General features: G+C 49.2%; 1 protein-coding gene across 4 annotated transcripts; it reads left to right on the plus strand.

The window, feature by feature from the left end:
* Nucleotides 1-2056: 2056 nt before the first annotated feature.
* mef2ca (myocyte enhancer factor 2ca) lies at nucleotides 2057-16808 on the plus strand. 4 transcript variants are annotated; one of them, XM_029170059.3, is made up of 11 exons: nucleotides 2057-2276; nucleotides 4594-4692; nucleotides 7958-8131; nucleotides 8640-8843; nucleotides 12674-12817; nucleotides 12890-13082; nucleotides 13168-13212; nucleotides 13314-13477; nucleotides 13736-13865; nucleotides 13962-14085; nucleotides 14173-16808. In XM_029170059.3, exons 3-11 carry the CDS (start codon nucleotides 8078-8080, stop codon nucleotides 14516-14518), a joined length of 1404 nt encoding a protein of 467 aa, XP_029025892.1. In that variant the 5' UTR covers nucleotides 2057-2276; nucleotides 4594-4692; nucleotides 7958-8077; the 3' UTR covers nucleotides 14519-16808. The 4 variants fall into 4 exon arrangements, with proteins under 4 accessions (XP_029025892.1, XP_029025891.1, XP_055369167.1 ...); XM_029170058.3 differs by having other exon boundaries at nucleotides 2058-2276; nucleotides 12887-13082; XM_055513192.1 differs by lacking the exon at nucleotides 4594-4692 and having other exon boundaries at nucleotides 2058-2276; nucleotides 12887-13082.
* Nucleotides 16809-18488: the final 1680 nt, after the last annotated feature.

Below are 18488 nucleotides of genomic sequence, written 5' to 3' on the forward strand. Positions count from 1 at the left end.
GGAACCGTGACCTTTGACCCGTCCTGTGAGGATGACCTCAGCCTGCACGGCCACCACCAGTGGAGCTGCATTGTGAAATGACTGGCATCTTAAACAGCTCATCAGTACAACGCAATAAATGACCAGAAGAAATAAACAGAGTCACATTTGTCTCACACACAGTTTAATGTTATGTTATCATAAATACACCTGTAGAGAGCGGTTCATAGGATTACATGATGATTGTTAAAACACTAAATCCCTTCTATATGTAAACTAGAAGCCAGTGTAAAGGGCAGATAACAAATGTTGGGGCTGACTTCCTCCGTGGAGGAGAGCAGACACAGACGCGAGGGGGGAATGCCTCGAGACGTGCTGTGGACTGTGGACTATGCCTGGCAGTTGGCTGAGGATGGATTAGTTTACACACACTCATGGCTTTCACGGTAACTCAATCCCTCGCACATCCCGGCTCGGCTCGGCCCGGCCCACGGCGCACCGCAGCAGCAGGCCGGTAAACTGGGGGGAAAAACACCAAACTTTACCTGACGCCGTCTCAGCTCTCGCTACGATGCGAGACGCGATCATGAGAAAACGGCCGACGCAGCTTTTACACCAGATGAGAGCCGGAGGAAAGGCAGACGCCGGGTTAAGCTCAAGGAGCGGAGGTGGACAAGGTTGAATGAGGTGTGAGGTGTGGAGGCCTCATCCTGCCAGTAATAATATTTTCCAGACATCTGCTTGTCTTCATAGCGACCTTATTGCTGGTTTATGTTTCTGCCTATGGACAGTAAGCGTGGGAACACGTGCCACTGGATGCTGTTTAGATGCGTTGTATTGCCCAGATGATGGCTGTTACACATGTAATAAGTCATTAGGAACCGTGCTGTAGTTATTGGCCTCATCATTACTCATCAAATCCTCTCTGATCAGAACTACAATCATTTCCAGTGCAGTGTAGACGCCCCCTGGGTCAGAGTGATGGACCGGAGTCTAAACAGCCCTTTTGTGGGAGGCTGGTGGTGGAGAGCGCGTTTGCCTTTCAGGAGGTGGTAACGGATGGACGCAAACCAACGGTGGGGGAGTTAAAACACACATGCAACGTGCTGGAACGTTCCACGCGTCCCTTTAAGACTCAGTGGCCCCGTCTTCATCTGTGTACGTTAGAAGAGGGGCGTTTTGCGAAGCTTTTTCTTTTCAGCGGTGACGGCTTCCTCTCTGCCCCCGTGTTTGTAAAAGCCCCGATGAGCGACGTTCCAGGCAGCTGGTTCTGGCGTTAGACCCGTGGGCCTCACTCAGGCAGTTTATGGCAGAGAATTGAGACTTGTCTGCAGGTTTTATTGTATTCAGACCGGGCAGCTGTAACTTGGAGAAATGTGAGCGGTATCCGTCTTCTGAACATATATAGATATATATATATATATACACATTAAGGCTCCTAAGACTGGTTAATACCTCAGTGAACATTCACTTTCCCACTGCCCTGACCGGCGGAGGCAGATGGCCTCCCACCCTGAGCCTGGTTCCGTGTTAGAAGCGAACCGAGGCAGCTCTCAGCGCTGGAGGAGGGGCAGTTCTGGACCTTTTCGGTGACTCAGTGCTTCAGTTTCTGAGCTGATACCCAACAGATTGGTTGATGGCAGAGCTGGAGCGAGCCTGCCGGTCCCCCTTCCTCCTGCTGCTGGGCCTGACAGGAGAGGACAGCTGGGGGTAATCCTCCGTCAGGCAGATGCTTGGAGGCTGATATCTAGGACATGTTTGCAGGTTGGACCTCTTGCTCCCTCTCTCTCTCTGTAATGTGTAGAGCCAACAGCCTTTGGGGCAGTAATCCTGGGCTCCTACACCAAGGCCCACGGAGGCCCTGAGTGTCAGCAACACACACACGGGCATCAGTGACACCTCAGAGCTAAATATACAAGGAATGACAACGACAGGTGACCGGGCTCCTCCACAGACATGCACTCACTTAGCTTGGACGCAGGGGGGGTCATTGGGTGTGAGTTGGGACGACGGGGAGGGAGGGAGGGAGGGAGGGACGGGGCGGTGTTTGAGGGTCAGGATCTCATGGGTGTAGACTACCCCGGCTCAGTGCGGACAGAGCTCAGATCCAAACGCAGCCCAGTTTCTGGGTGCCCTTCTTTTCTAAGCCAGCTGGTCTGGCTTAATAGCATCAACTACTTCCTTTTAATTGTTTTTATCTTGAAATCCGTTTCTTGTTTGATACAAGGGATTGACTGAGCAAACCCACAGCTGGAGCTGCTGGGGAACCTTCCAGGTGAAGAGAGAACGAAGCACTGGTGAGTGTGCTGGGAGGATGATGGATGGGTGATGGATGAGGAAACCATGAGCGGCATTTAGGTCTGAACAGGAACGCTGCTGTCGTTGTGTTTGACCACTCGATGGCAGCTAAAACGAAACTCATAACGTCTGTATGGATAATTGGAAGCAACACTGGAGATTAAAGTAGATGAGAGTAGATGCAGAACAGAATTAATGTAGACCAAACAATAATCAGAGTTTCACTCCAACATCTTTGTTGTTTGTTTTGTCATGTAGTGGATGTGAACCACAAGCTACAAATGAGCGAAAAACACAAAACAAAAGGAAATATTTTGTTTAAAAACTGTAAATAAGCTATGGAATGAATAGGTTGTGTCTGTGACATATAGTTTCATATATTTTTGTTCTTTCTTGTTACTTTATGTGGGGATATCAGAAATAATGCATCTGTATCACTGTATCAATATGAAGCTTTTAGGGCAGATACAATAGCGACACCTACTGGTCAGAGGCAGGAAGGAGGGGAAAAAAACAAACTGATACTGACCCACACTAATTGAACATTTTTAGTTTTCCGTTAAACTACAACAACAATATTCAGTATAATAGTCAGATTTTATCATTAACATACACAGAAGTGTGTATTTTATTACATGTTGGTGTTTACTGTATTTAAATATGTCTGTTGTTACTTGTTGATTTGTGCATTTTGAAGCACTAATTATTATTCTGGTTATGTATGAATGCCTGGAGGCTGCTGTGAAAGGTTGATAACATATTGAGCATTCGGGTCCAGTTTATTATTTTGTTTCTACATATCGGAGCCTTTTTCTGACCGCAACAGCTGCAGCTCCAACTTTGATCTGGCTCTGAGTTAAAACTCCAAAGCTTCCTGTTGGACCTTTGAGCTTGTTTTACTGAAGGTCTCTCAGACATATCATAGTTTTTTTTCCTCCAGCATATTTGATGCTTCCAGCCTTTTTGAATGTTTAGTGTGTACCTCCTGGGGAAAGCTCACTCAACCAAGTGTGTATTTAAATTATAAATGCAAAATACAAACGGGTTTGTGTTTGCTAAAGTAACTGTGTGTTTGTTGGTACCAAAACAGACAAACTATTTGCCCTCTTTGACAACTTAATGAGTCTTTCAACCTGTTAGCTTTTAGCTTTTTGGCAGAAGAATCACATTTTCACTATGCTGAATATAGTGGCGCTTCCAGTAGCTCAAGAGCTGATAGAGAACAAAAGCAGAGAGAATCTCAGACAGAGTGTTTGTAAGATGGACACAAATGAAACATCAAAGCTGCTGTAAGTTCTATTTCAATGGGTTTGTCTGTCTGGGGCTTTTCGACATACGGAGTCAAGTCTGATTTGAATCTGAACTGTCGTATTTGGTAAATGACATATTTGTCACACACGCGATGTTTGTATGTGACCCTTTTTTGGGGAATCATGTATGATTTACTCAAATTGTATGTTTTTTCTGTTTCTTTATCGCTCTGACATTCACTAATTTCACTATTCACTATTTTAGTATTTTTACATATTAGATGTGGCCAATCTGACTGTTACAGAATATTATGGGCTATTAGGAGGACGCATGGTCCACTTTTCCAGAAGCGCTGTTCCACTTTGGATAAGACTTTAAATAAATGTGGGACGGCACTAATTCTGCAGTAAAAATATCATTTCCAAGCAAATTAAAGAGTATATTATGCATTCTGCCTTTGAACTGTCACCGGAGTCTGAGTTGCTTTATTAGAGTCTGCTGTCTGCTCCAGCTGGATGATTTATATTTATGCAGGAGCGTTGTGTGATTTAAGGTCAAATACAAACAGTCTGTCTTTACATCAAACCTCTCTCTCAGTCAAACGGAAAAAGTAAGGCGATATTAAAATGTCTTGTTCCTCTAACAGTCGGTCCAATGCGGCTTGTGTTCAGGGTTTCATCTTCCAGTCAATAAGTGAGAATCAGTCAGAGATCAAACCTGTTAGCCTCGAGCTCTGTGGCATAAAAGACATGAGGACATGAGACTACAAGTTTGAGAGACGTTTTCTGCTAATATTGCGACTAATTGAACGGAGCGGCGCACCTGTAATACTTTGCGCTAGGGGGCGGTAAAGAGCCGGGACGTGATGGAAAGAGTTACAACAAGCATTCACGTGTTTATTTTTCTAGAGACCGAGGACCTGTTGGAATATATGTACAATGCGGTAAATAAGACACAGAGCGTTGACTCGTATCAGACCTTTACAGTCTCTGATGTGTGATACATGTGTGTGTTTCTGTGCGTGCGCGTGTGCCGGTGCCCGTGTGTGATGTTGCCGCCGCCCAGGTGCTCGCCGGCAGCCAGAGAAGCGCGTGCCCCAGGGGTTGTGAACCGCTGGACGGAAACGGAGGAAGACATGCGGCAGTGAGCGGCCAGGAATCAGAGGTAAGCGTCAGACCGGGCGAGAGAGAGAGAGAGAGCGAGAGAGAGAGAGAGAGAGAGAGGTGCGTGACGTGCGGGCTCGACGCGCAGTTTGGCTGGTAAACAACAGGAAACAAACAGAAGCGGGAGAAACCTTCTGTCTGTGGATGTTTCCTCTCCTCACGTCGGATAACAAAGCGAGAAGAGGCCGAACCGGCTCCTCGGTCCCGGTCGCGGGAGTTTGGACAACTTCTTTTCCCACTTCACCACCGGGGTCGGGTCTCGGCTCGGTCCGGCGGGGGCTCGTGGAACTTTGCTCGGGTACGTTACTCGGTCGGAGGAGTGAGCGGGCGGTTCGGACGGTTCGGACGGTTCGGACTGAGTCGACGACCTACGCATTCGCCCTCGGGCTTCTACAGGCTGACGTCCCGGTTTTATTTGCTACGAAGCCACAGACGCGTCACCTCCTGTAGAATGAACGTGAATGTGTTGCACTTGTCTTTCACTTGTGTTTAGTTGAGGACTGGTCGTTGACTCCGGGGGTAAAGGGTTCACACACCAAACAGTTAATTAGGAACTGACGCGGTTTACAACCAGTAGTTTGAACGGCACCAGAACGCTGATGCGGTTCTTTATGGCTGCAGACTTCAAGTGGCCGTTCGCCGGTTGCTTCAGGATGGACTGAAATCCTGATGCAGCACTTTGTTGTCAGTGTGCGCAGGGACGCTGCCTCCTAATGCCTGTGAACATGTGGTGTCTGTGACTCACGCACTGCTTATACAGGGGTGTCCCTGGCTGAACCGCATGCATTAGATCGGGTTTCTCACGTCTACATCTCAAACCTTAATAAGGACCTTGACCGGCAATTTAGTGAGTATTTGTTTCTTGGAAGTTGATGAGGCTTTGAACTTTGTTGCCACGTGATGCACGTGGAGATTCATGTCCCGTCTTCTGCTTTTTCTTTAAGGTCGCTCAACCTTTATGGGGCTTGAAATACTCCAGACAACTTCCGAGTATTTAGATTTAGATTGAAAAACGTGATTGTGTGATTGTCTTTATCGACTTGAACGAAATTGAACAAATGTCACTTTAACGCACGACGTTCTTCATTTTCCACATTCAGCTGCTCTTTGTGTGTAAGCACGCAGTGATGGAGGCCGTAACTGACGTTGTGTTCGCGCATCTGCTGTTTCAGCACCTTCTCGGCTTTCTCTAGTTTCTAACTTAATAGAATTATATTTTCTACGTCATGGCGCCGGCTCCACTGGACAGAAGGAAAATCGTTGGTAATTCTGCAGCTGCATTTCTTGTCAGCTGATCGTTGGTTTTGAACGCCAAGCCGGAGAACGCACTGCACGTTCTCGCGGCTCCTGCGCGTGCTCGTGGAGCCTCCGTGTCAGCGGCTCGCGTCTCACCGCCGCCCTTTACGGCCTCAACAGTGCCATTAGCCGCGTTCAGCCAGAAACGGGCTCGTTTTCGCCAAGTCTGCTCTTCTGTTCCGCTATTTTTACATTGATCTGGACTCGAGTTCCAGGTAGAACTAAAAACAACTCCACATCAGGCTTCCTGAAAGCCCCCCGTACAGTAGAAGGCAGTAATGGAGCCAATTACTTGGGGACCACTCACAGCTGTCAGTGCCCCCCCACCACCACTCACCCACGCCCCCCCCCCTTTTTCCCAGTGCCCTGACACAGAGACACGCAGAGTGTCCTGCCAAGAAATACAAGGGCACTGCCACATGCCGCCCATTAGCTGCTGCTCCGCTGTGGAGATAGTCTGTGACACACATGCACCAAATGGACCGAGCCGCTGGAAAAGTGCCGTCGTTATTGCTCTTAGACGTGGCTTTAATTGTCCAGTAAACACGTGGGGACGCTGCTGCAGGTGATGATTGGTGCCGTGATCGAGTTAGGAGGGAGTTCAAAGGATAATACTTGAGTTCATGTTTCTAATAGTACTTAGCTTGCAATAATTAAATGAATGATGTGAACCCTCCCCCCCCCCCCCCCCCCCGTCTCGCTCTGTGTCGCCGAGGTTGAGCATGTTGGAAAATAATTGGCAGGACAGAGAGACAGAGGGAGCAGCTGAGGACTGCGTGAGATGGCTCATTTCCATCTCTTCCTCTGTTCCACAGTCCTCCGCTTGTCTGGGACCCAGAAAAACCGCTCGTGTTGTTGTTGGTCGGGGTAAAAAGTTCAGTCTTTTTTTTTATTTTTGGAAGCCTTGTGTTTTACACGGGAGCCTATAAATAGCGGGGAAGTTTGCGCGCGGAGCGTGAGCCAGGTGGAGATTTGCTGTCAAGCCGGCGAGGATCAAACCGTGGAATCAATCCCACCTGCAGACGCGGCTGCACGCGCCTCATTGTTTTACGCCATCGTCCCCCCACGCGGCCTAAAACTCCCTCTCTTCTACGGCGCGCTGCTAATTTTAAAGCGCGTGGATCCTTCGCCGTTTTGCTGATGTGACTCAGGCTCCAGATATTCTCGCGGGTCGGCGTGTCGCGGCACGAAGCAGATGATACTTCGTGTTGATCGGTGTTGGGTTCCTTGTGGCAAAACACAGCAGTTGCGGCCCGATGGCAGAAGCTGTCAGTTCATATTCACACATGGAAAAACAGGGAGTGGGGAAAAGCTGCACCTAATAATTATTCTAATTAATTATGAACCACAAGGAACCTCTGAAATTCCTCACATTTTATTAATACTAATATTAAAACCTTGAAAATAAAACTGTCGCTCATCGATGAGGGAGATGAAGCGCAGGAGCGGGCACGCGTCCTCCTCCCACGCGTGCCCGCTCCTTCGCTCTGCCGTCACCCGCTGAGGCCGACGGGCCGTGGCCTGGAGCCAAGGGAGCCCGCGGAGCGCGTCTGCCTCCGCGTGTGTGAACATCCCGTTAACTCGGCGACTCAAGCTCTTAAGCTGAGACGCGGGTCACATGGCGCAGACACACAGCGATTGTTGTTGACCCAGAGAGGAGATGTCCAGGATGAAGTCCTGTGTTCGTTGTGGTCCAACTCATCACCCCCCCCCCCAGGAAGCGGGCTCTGGGTGTGTCGGGGGCGCGCAGACAGACAATGTGCTGCCTGCCTGTGCGTGCAGCTCATACCCACACACAATGCGCCAGTAATTACATGTGTTCAGGCCCGGTTTACTTTTGCTATCTGTTATTTTTATCAGCTAATTTCAAAAGCAGCTCACTCCCCTCCGTGTCTTACGCATGTGTAAACACGGTAATCGGGCATTTTATAGTATTCAAACTCTAATAATCATGTCTTGCTTTCCCGCAGGAGCCAACCAGCAGTTTGGAAGCGAAACGTGGGGAAGAGTGGGAGCTGGACGTCGATCGAAGCAGCCGGAAGATAAGACGATAGCAACCGAGAAGAGAAGCCACAGGAGACGTTGCGAAGATGGGGAGAAAAAAGATTCAGATAGCGCGAATCATGGACGAACGGAATAGACATGTAAGACCTCACTGTGGCTGTTAGTTCTAGGGGTTCAGGCCCGGTTGAACTGTGCTCCACACACATTATGGGATGCGTCTCCTCCTGTGAGGCTGAGTCCTTCACACGCTGGGCCGCCTCCAGTAGAACCAGTCACGTGACCCTCAGCCGACCTCAACCCACACACACACACACACACACACACACAAAGGTCCAGTCTGGGGGAGCGGTTCCTCGCTTCCTGTTATGACAGGAAATGCAGGCACATGTGCTTCCTGACCTCCTCCGCTCTCCTGGACCCACACGTCTGTGTACATGTTGGTAAATGTTCGCCGCTTTGCAACTTGTATTTGTTTTTCATATCTTTAGCTGTTTTTTATCAGAGCTGGACGTTTTGTTAAATATAAGTTTAATGGGACAAGAAATACGAGGAGTTAGAAAAATCAGCTGGTGTCAAACAATCCTCAGTGAGTATTAGTATTATCACTACATGTGCTCGTTTTAACTTGTGTGATCTTGTGTTTTCCAGGTGACATTCACCAAGCGCAAGTTTGGCCTGATGAAGAAAGCCTACGAGCTGAGCGTGCTGTGCGACTGCGAGATCGCCCTCATCATCTTCAACAGCACCAACAAGCTGTTCCAGTACGCCAGCACCGACATGGACAAGGTTCTGCTGAAGTACACCGAGTACAACGAGCCCCACGAGAGCCGCACCAACTCCGACATCGTGGACGTAAGTCAGGATCTCAGACCAGCAGCTTTGCTCCAGTGTGGCCTCTACACACACACACACACACACACACACTGTGGACATTTGCTAAGCACTGTGTGTCACCAAGGTCAAACTTAAGCTGTCAAAAGTCAGTGCCAGCAGGAGTCCAGTGTCCTCCCACTCACAGGCAACGCAGAAGCTTTTACGCCTCCTGGATTCATTTAAAGACTCGGCTGAGTCACGAGGCGTTGGTGAAAAACAACGTTGAATGCAACATTTAAAATGTCCAGGTGACTCTGGGAACGGAGCGGGGCGTCGCAGGCCGGGGAGCGGAGCGGTTCTGGTCGGGCTCGTTCTCATGAGCCGGGGGAACGAGGAGAAGCGGTGCGTCGGTGCGCTTGTGCTCGCTGCTCGCACATGTCTGGCACGCACCTTACGTGAGTTTACCTGAGCCCGTCCCTCCACGCGGCCCGACACATGGCCGCTGGGCTAAACCCGTCAGAACCAGGCTTACGCGCCCTGCAATCCTCCCTAATCTGCCGCAATCCCGTTTAGCTCGTTACTGTAATCCGCCCGGGCGGCCTCTCCGTCCCTGCAGCGCGTCCACGCGGTCCGATCCGGCCCGCTCGCCGCTCCACCCTTCACAACACGCAGCCTCTCCCCCGTCCCACTGCTGCGTGCTGGCAGGTGGAGGCCGACCACTTGCTGCAGCCAGCTGTCGCTGACGTAATGAATGCCTTGCGTGTCAGCGAGCCGAGCCGGTGGGAGAGGTCAACCGGAGCCCGGGTCCTGTTCCAGTAACCACAAACAACGCTTTTCATTCTAAAAGTATGTTAGTCTGAGAATGCGAGGGCTTGTGAGCAGCTCACTCATCATCTGTGGTCTCTGTGAAGAGATAATTATTAAATCAGTTGAGCAACATCGCTCCGTGTCCCCTGCTTGTTTTCATTTGCTGGCGTTGTTGCGTCTGGCAGTCGTCTCCGTGTGCTGGCTGTGACTCAGGCCGCTCGCACACATGGTTGGGGTTCGACTCCGCCGGCCGGTCGCTGGTGGCGTTTGACGCCCGGCCAACGTGCCGGCCTAATCCCGCCGCTCTCCCATTGGACGGTGGCAGAGGCAGGAGTCTTCGAGAGGCATGCGTGACCCCCCGGGGGGGCGAGGCAACAGTGCGGCGTCGGGCCGGGCCGCGCCAAGGTCGCGATGGGCTCAAGGCGCCGAGCGGAGGGCGGAGACGCGGGTCAACATGTGGTGGACATGAGTAACCGCCTGTAGCTTAGCATCGAGCCTGCAAAGCAAACACTGCTAACAGCATGATCATCACCAGCTGAGTGAACACAACCAGGAGCCAAACCTGAAACATGCAAGTATTAAAATAACCTGGATCTGCCTGTGAGCTAATACATAAGGAAGCTGTGAAAAGGCTCGGCTTCAAAGAAATATCCTCCAGACTGGAATTTAGCAGAAGAGAGGCTTCTTTGTTTGGGTCATCTTGTTTTTTTCCCCTCATGCTCATGCTGGCATGAGCCTGTGTGCAGGCGACAGGCCAGATGACTATCAGCGTATTGTGTTGCGTTGGTTGAGCCTGGGAACCTTAGTGCTATTTATAAGTCGGAGGAGTTCTGCATTCCTCACTTTTACTCTGTCAACCTTATTCTGTGTGTGCGTGTGTTCCACTGTGGCTCGGTGCTGGTTTAGATTAGAAACAGATGAAGTTTTCAGATGTCGTGCACACAAACAAACACACACACACACACACACACGCACACACACACACACACACACACACACACACACACACACACACACACACACACACACACACACACACACACACATGTGCTCGCCGAGTAAGTCCAGTTCCTTTGTGTTGGCTGTGATCCCTCCCTGCTAAATGGCTGGAAACCGGTAGTGGTCTAAAAATAGCCCAGAACAGGGCTAAGAATAGCCGTGTCGGGCTGTGAGTGTGTCTGTGGTCGGCCTGTGAACGTATGACTGTGTGAGCCAGTGGAGGAAAATAAGAAAAGGAAGAGAAGCAACTTAAGGCAACCGAGTCTTAGTTCCCCACAACCGGCTGCACTTCCCTCCTTCCTTTTTCCCCTTTACCACAGAAGCTTCTATCTGTGGAGGAGGGGGTTCATCTTTGGGGCATTACTGCACAGTAATGCTTGAACATTTTCTTATACAAAACACCATCAAGCAATAAGTTCCATCATATCACTAGCTACTGGTGTATATAACTAGTATTATATGCAGAGCTCGCATGAATACACCAACTTTGTACTTATGATAATTATAGTGTGATGAAGGACCAGGACCTCAGGGACAGTGACAGTCAGCGGATGACGTGAATGTGACGTTTGGACCGTGGCTCTACTGTCAGCGTCGTGTAAATGTGTTAGTGTAGCTGCTATTTACAGGTTTGGTGATAAAGCCTTGTTCACCAGTTAAAAGCCAAACACCAGCTGATTCTAGGAGGAAACATTGGTGTTTTGAAGTAGTCTAGTACTGCAAATGCACTAATATCATTCTTAGAGCTTAATCCACTTCTCTTTTTACTATGGGCTGTTGTTTGTTATATTCCTGCTACAGTTTCTGTTGTGACCTCACTTCCTCCGTCTCCTTATTTGTATCATTGTAGGTCTAGGAAATGCGTGTTTGTCTTATTTTGGACGGAGGTCTGATCCGATGCCTCGGCAGCAGTGGGACGCTCCTTGGCACACGCCGGATTCTGTAGAGCAGCTACGCCCACACACGCAGGCACAGCAACCACTGCAGCCTTAGCATCGTCAGATGTGGAAGTGGTGGAGGCGGAGACCACCCACGAAAGGAGAGAACCGGACCGATGGGTGGGGGGGGGGGGGTGGGTGATATTATGGCATCCTCGTCCCCTTGATCCTTCCTTCAGTCTAGAGAAATACCTGCCAGCAGACACACATTCTGGGTCAGAGATTACTCAGAGTAGCAAGCAAGTACTCCATTGCTGCTCCTCCTTCATCGAGGTTACTCACACGTCTCTCTGGGGTGGAAGCGCAGGCCGTGGCGGCACAGTAGTGGAGGGGAAAGTGGGCCGGAGCCGGTTCTGGGCTTTAATAGACGAGCCAGATTGACAGATTGCGAGGGAGGGACGAGAGACGCCGCGGAGCGCAGGAGCAGAAAATAGCCTTCTACGGCCATCCCTCCAGGAGCCGCTCCAGCATTGGTGGGAGCTGCCCCCCCCCATCACAGACCCTGCTGCAAAACAGGTGGACATGACTGGGATGAGTGGGATCGCTGCACTGGGCCCAGCGCTGAGCCCCTCATCCAGTGACAGACTGGACTAATGGGCTGTGAAGTGCTGGAGCAGGTCACTGTGATAAACTCTACTGCGTCTCATACATATTAAAGGCATGTATATATATATATATATATATATATATATATATATATATATATATATATATATATATATATATATATATATATATATATATATATATATATATATATATATATATATATATATATATATATATATATTCACGTTCTTTATTGTTAGGTGCATTGGGCAGGTCTGTGGACGCAGCTGTGTTGGTTTTGGTCGTAGTTGTCGGTCATGTTGGTAGATGGTGAAGCGCAGTCTGTTGGCGCCCTCTTGTGGTGGAAACGGTCACTGCTGCAGCACTTAAAGGAAGTTTTGTTGCGATATTGTGAATGAACAGCGCTCAAAATCGGACCTCCAACATTGGCCACGAGTACAACTTTAGTCACCATGGAGCAAATAAAATACTTATAAAAGACTTTTATTTAACTAAATAATTATGTGGGTTTTTGTGATTACAATGTCTGAACTGTACTATACATTTCCTAACCAGACGCTGCGTAAGAAAGGTCTAAATGGCTGCGACAGCCCTGACATCGAGGCAGACGACTCTGCTGGCCAGAGCCCAGAGTCTGATGACAAGTACCGCAAAATCAACGACGACATCGACCTGATGATCAACAGGCAGAGACTCTGTGTAAGTTCCCATCAGCTTGTGTTGGTGGCGTCCTGTTCAGCACTAACACGGCCTTGCTGACCCGTCCAGCAGGGTCTGCCTCCCAGCAACTACGACATGGGGGTGTCCATCCCTGGCGGCAGCCCCAGCGGACTGCTCTACTCCCACCCCGGCCTAGGAAGCGGGCTCGGTAACCACGGCAACTCGGTCACGATGCTGCCCATCTCACACTCCATGCAGAGAAACAGCATGTCTCCCCAGCGGCCCGCCAGCACTGGAAACGCAGGTTTCTATGAATAGACTGATGCCTTTTGCCCACATTATAAACCTTTATTTCTAACATATGGATCTAACATAGTGTTTGTCTGCAGGTCTGATGGCTTCAGATCTGCCGAGCACCGTGGTCTCTAGCGTGGGTAAGACGGGAACTTGCTATTTATGTAGCTGTCATCCTTTCATTCACCTCATGCATCTGCAATGATGAACTTTAACACCTTCAGTTTGTTATGTTTCTCAGGGCCTAACTACAACAACCACTGCCCCTCCCCCGGGCTGCTGTCTCCGGATGGAGTGTCCAAAACCCTGCAGGATAAGAGTCCCCCTTCGATGAGCATGAACCGGAAGCCTGACCTCCGGACACTGATGCCCCCGTCCAACAAGTGCAGCAACATGCCAACCATCGTGAGTGCTTCGCTTAAAGCAGCCTTTAATGTGCGACACACGCAAGGAGACTAACTCCCATTTATGCTTTGATGCTGCTCCCAGTGTGAGGACTTTGACCTTATGCTGGTAAGTGGACGCTGTAGCTGCTAAGTTCAGTAATGTGTGTATGTGTGTAGCTTCTTGGTCGTCAGCATCCTGATGGGGGCGGAGCTGATTCCCTGCCTCAAACCCGGTGACAGTTTGTGTGTTTGTGATGCAGTTCTGCTTCACTTCCAGAACCAGAGAATAAACCACTCTCAGACGGCTCAGACGCTGTCGAGTCCCGCCGTGTCCCTGGCGGCTCAGACTCTGCCTGGGCCGGGGATGGGCGGCTACCCGTCCACGCTGTCCTCCTCCTACGGCACAGGTGACCGCTAACGGGCCGCGCTACTGGGCCGAGGGCGGGGGGCTCCACATGCAGGCTGTAGGTAACCACATGGACTTTCTCCCCTGCCTCCCTCAGAGTTCTCCCTCGGCGCCGACCTGTGCTCGCTATCTGGGTTCGGAGGTTCTGGTCTTGGGTCGGTGACGAACTGGCAGCAGCAGCAGATTCAGAATCTGCAGCACTCGGCACTTGGACACATGGGGTGAGTATCTGTAAAAGAGGCCAACACCACCTCAAACAGGTCAGGTCTCGTTCTAGAAGCGTCAGGGTTCTCTCTCTTCTCTCGCAGGAACTTGTGTCAGAACTCAAACCTTAACCTCGCCTCCGGGCACCAGAACCTGCACATCAAGTCCGAGCCGGCCTCTCCCCTGGGGGACCGCGGCGTCGGCATGGTCGGCCCAGGCCTCGGCGGCGTGGGCTCAGCCGGGTACCCGTCCTCCGGGCGCGGCCCCAACGAGCCCGGCTGCTCCCCGGGCGACAGCGCCTCCAGCTGCGGCAGCTCCTACGAAGGCAGCGAGGAGCGCGAGGATCACCACGGCAACGACAGCTTCCTCCTGCGGCCCCTGTCCGCTCAGGACGAGCGCCACAGCCCGTCGGTGAAGCGGATGAGGTTATCGGAGGGCTGGGCCACATGATGGGAGCCGGGCCACAGCCAGAGGGGAGGGGGTGTCAGTAGAGTTACCTTATAGTGTTATCATCATATTCTTCTTGTACTGAGTGGGTGTGCTATATATGTGTAACGGTGACATGTACGCCAGGTGGCAGAAACGGATCCAGTGATGCTCTGCTGTATTTATAACACGTACTGTAGCTGTAGATGAGAGCAACGACGGCTGTATGAAACTAATAAGACATGGTCCTAGAATGTGATTCGAGTCACACGAGTTAAAGAGAAGTCAGTTACATGAAGGTGCAGTTTCAAGCTTTAGAAAAGGAAACGAACACTACATGTTAGTTAGCGTAAAGGTAAAGTTCTACCAGACCTACGACACACTAATCAAACAGCAATTAGTATATGCTTCAAATTGACTTCACTGTTATATAATCACCCTGAACCTTGTTATTAGGACCATGTCCTCAGTGTTCAGTACAGACGTCTCAGCTCCTCATTAGAGACGAAGCAGCTGGACGGCTTGTTGATGTACATGTACCGCGTTGTTTTTTTTTTGTTGTTTGTGTGTGTTCAGGGAGGAAATTTAAGGAAATGTGTTAAACGCACATGGACGCATGTGCACATGTATGAAAACTAACAAAACGCAAGTGAAGAAGTCTGGTACTCGGAACAGCGAAGCTACTGGTGAGTTTAACGGGTCGGTCAGCCGCGTTGCAGGTTCAACATTTTTGCGCACATTAAAAACTATAACTTTTAGCACATTTTGAGGAGAGCGAACAGAAGGTCAAGTGGGGAAAACTAATCCGGTAGAGAGAGAGAGAGAGAGTAAGTTGGGTTTGGGTTGAGAGATGGAGATGGAAGAGAAGGCGACGAAGGAAGTGTCTGAGTGGTGAGAAAGTCATTAGCAGCAGGTTGGATACATTTCACTTGATGTGAAGCCGCTTATCAGAGTTAGTAAATAATTTTCAGAGTCGTGTTTCTAAAAACTCAGCAAATGCAATTTAGCAACAAATCTACGGAAGCAAAGAAACGCCAGAGGATTCAGATCAGACAAATGAACCCGGACATAATTATGGCCAATATTCTAGGAATTAATTTCACTTAGAGTGGCTTTTTAGCTTTTTAATCTCTAATTTCTTTTTTTAATTTATCCCCTAATTTACTTTTCTGTAAATTGCACAAATAAGAAATAATCAGATTCCTTTATTTCATATATAACAAGAAGTCCACAAATGTTTTAGATCAAAAAACTTCCAAACAGCGTTTTTTCTAAAACACTGACGTCCATTTGCGTGTGGCCCTTCTTTGCTTCCATACAACCCAGCGGGAGTTAAAGCATCTGTGAGCCGGACTTCGCTGTGGAGACCTGAGGGACCGCTGTCGCTCCCGTCTCCCGGTGCTCAGGCTGTTTTAAGGTGCCGAAAGCTTTTGCAGCACGAGGACTGCACTCAAAAAGCCATTTACAGCAGGACAGCGATACTTTGCTGCACAAAGTTCATAGTGTTTTGTTTATAAAAATAGTTAAAAAAAAATAGTTAATAAAAAGTTTCCTTCCTTATTATATCAAATTGATATTTTTAGATGTCTGCAGTTCTATTTAATATGAAAAGAGTAATATAAAAAAGCAGAGACGGGACGCACACGAACCCTTTTTTATTCAGCTTTCAGGGAGATTCAGGCGGTTGTGATCAGGATCTGCTTTGTTTTAAGGGGTCGGTGGCTGAGGGTTGTTCACATTTGAATATTTTGGTTTAAAAACTGTATATTTGGAACTCGCAGCCCTTCAGCCGCCGGTCGGTACCGTACGCGGTCGAGTACTGTAACAAGCCTCCGCTGTGGCGTTAAAGGCCCCGCTGCTCTGTCACACACCGGCACCGTCCCCTGCCGCTGCCTCTGGCTGGGTCCACCGGGCCCGACAGAACTGCCAGGCAGGAGACCACACAGCCGAGGTGGAGTGGAAACCAAGTGTAAAACCCGGTTTTGTGTTTTCGGTTTGACTCTTTGACTCAACGGTCAAATCTATCATTCACGCTACTTTATTCTAACCTGGTGACAGTGAATGTTCTCCGTACTACGAGTTTACACTTGCCTCTCTCTTGACATGCACTAACGCTTCTAATAACAAGTTACATATACTAAGAGATTGTTAGCGGCATAAGCTGGCCTTTGTCGCCACTTGGAGACAATGTTTCTCAGACGAAATAAATTACCCTCTGCACAGATCATGTACAGCAAATCCCTCGCTAAGACGTCGTAGTATTTGTATTTTGCAGGAAAAAAAACATTAAATATACAGGCTCTGTTACAAATCACTGTGGTTTGTCATTATTACGTCTTCGCTCATATGTATAGCACAACTGCAGTGACATGTTTTTGTTTATTTAAACAGTAGAAACTAAAACCTGGTTGTTAATGCTGTGCCGACAGTTGCCACCAGGGGGCGCCACAAACCACATTAAGTCCTCGAGGCTCAGCTGTGCATATGGAGGATGAAAATTACGTAATTACTGTACTAGTACATGAATAAATACATATCCAAGTATAGTAAAGTATTTTTAAGTGTAACAGTGTCTGTAGATTGTCCATTTCCATTTTCACAGCAGCTTCTCTGTCCCATCGGATGGAATCGGTCTGAGCTACTGCTAGATTCAAGTAGAGCTCTTTGACTCCAGAATCTGTTGAGTCACACTCAGCCGTTGAACCTGAGCAGTGTTCAGAAGTCGTCAAGGACACTCAGCTGGCCGACAGCCCAGATGCCTGCGAAGCACCGTGCTCGACTTTCTGCTGCTGAACTATTCCAGGCCGCCACACGCATGACCCGCTTAAGTGCTTTAAGACTTTGTCAGACGCCGTCCCGAGGATCGTGTGTCTCAGCAAATCCAAGACAAAGAAATGGTCAGTCTGAAAAAACTGGCAACGCGATGCCGCCGTCGCCGCCCGCGTCGCATCATCCAGCTCAAACCAGTTCCTGTTTATCAGCCTGCATAGTGGAAGCCAAAACACCACTCATGACCTCCCGTCATTGTGTGTAGGAGGTGACTGTTGTCTAACGAAGTCAAGGTAAAACTCGGCCCTTATAAACATGTTGGTTCTGTGGTTCTCTGATGAAAAGAAGCAGCAAACGGGGCACCAACCAGAAACAAGCCCCAACCTTCAGAAAAGTCCTGTAACTGGACCACAGAGATCCATCAGTGAACTCCGCTATTGCTCCCACACTTTATGTGTCATCAAATAATCGCTCACTTCCAGCTTCAGCTTCCTCTTATGGACCAGTGATGCTGAGAGGGAACGAGTCATTTCCAAATAGGACCAGTCATCTGGTAAACACCGGACTCTACTACTGGCCCCTGGGAAAGAGCCAATAGTAGTAACAGGTGAGGTCAGTCAGATCAGCCAATCAGCTGCAGTTCTCTGTTGCTGCCATTTACTTCCTGGTTAATAACAATGTTTGCGTCTGCTTATTATGATTTATATTAAAACGTAACAGTTAAGTTAATAGGAAGTTGTAAGTATGTTTTCTCCTGATGGTGGAAAAATCTATTTGAAATATTCCAGTAAAGTGCAGTCACAGTAAGACAAACAGTACGTGTGGTTCCATCCATAACCTGAGGTTGTTCTGTTTGGATGATGCTGTTTTCTACACCGTGCTGACATTTACAGTGTGAAGGATCCCGACTGAAGATGCTGGTGGCCAAACAGAGGGTGAGCGCCTGTTGCTTCCCTGATTCCTTGACCCGCGTCTCGTACCACAAATCCCTGTTTAACCTATAAACACAGTTAAACGCACACATGGCCGACGTTTTTACCGCTGACTCGCGCACATTTGAATGAACAGAAGTCATCAGGAGTACGACAGAGGACACGTAAGAGGCGCTTCCTTTGTGCCGTGAGTTATGAAATCGGCGTTTCCCACAACGCACCCCCCTCCAGCTCGTCTGCAGCAGGGAATTAGGTCAGCAGTTCACATCCGCTGCGGCCTACGCCAGGTCGCT

The sequence above is a fragment of the Betta splendens genome, chromosome 12 (genome assembly GCF_900634795.4).
Source record: "Betta splendens chromosome 12, fBetSpl5.4, whole genome shotgun sequence".
NCBI classification, from domain to species: Eukaryota; Metazoa; Chordata; class Actinopteri; order Anabantiformes; family Osphronemidae; genus Betta; species Betta splendens.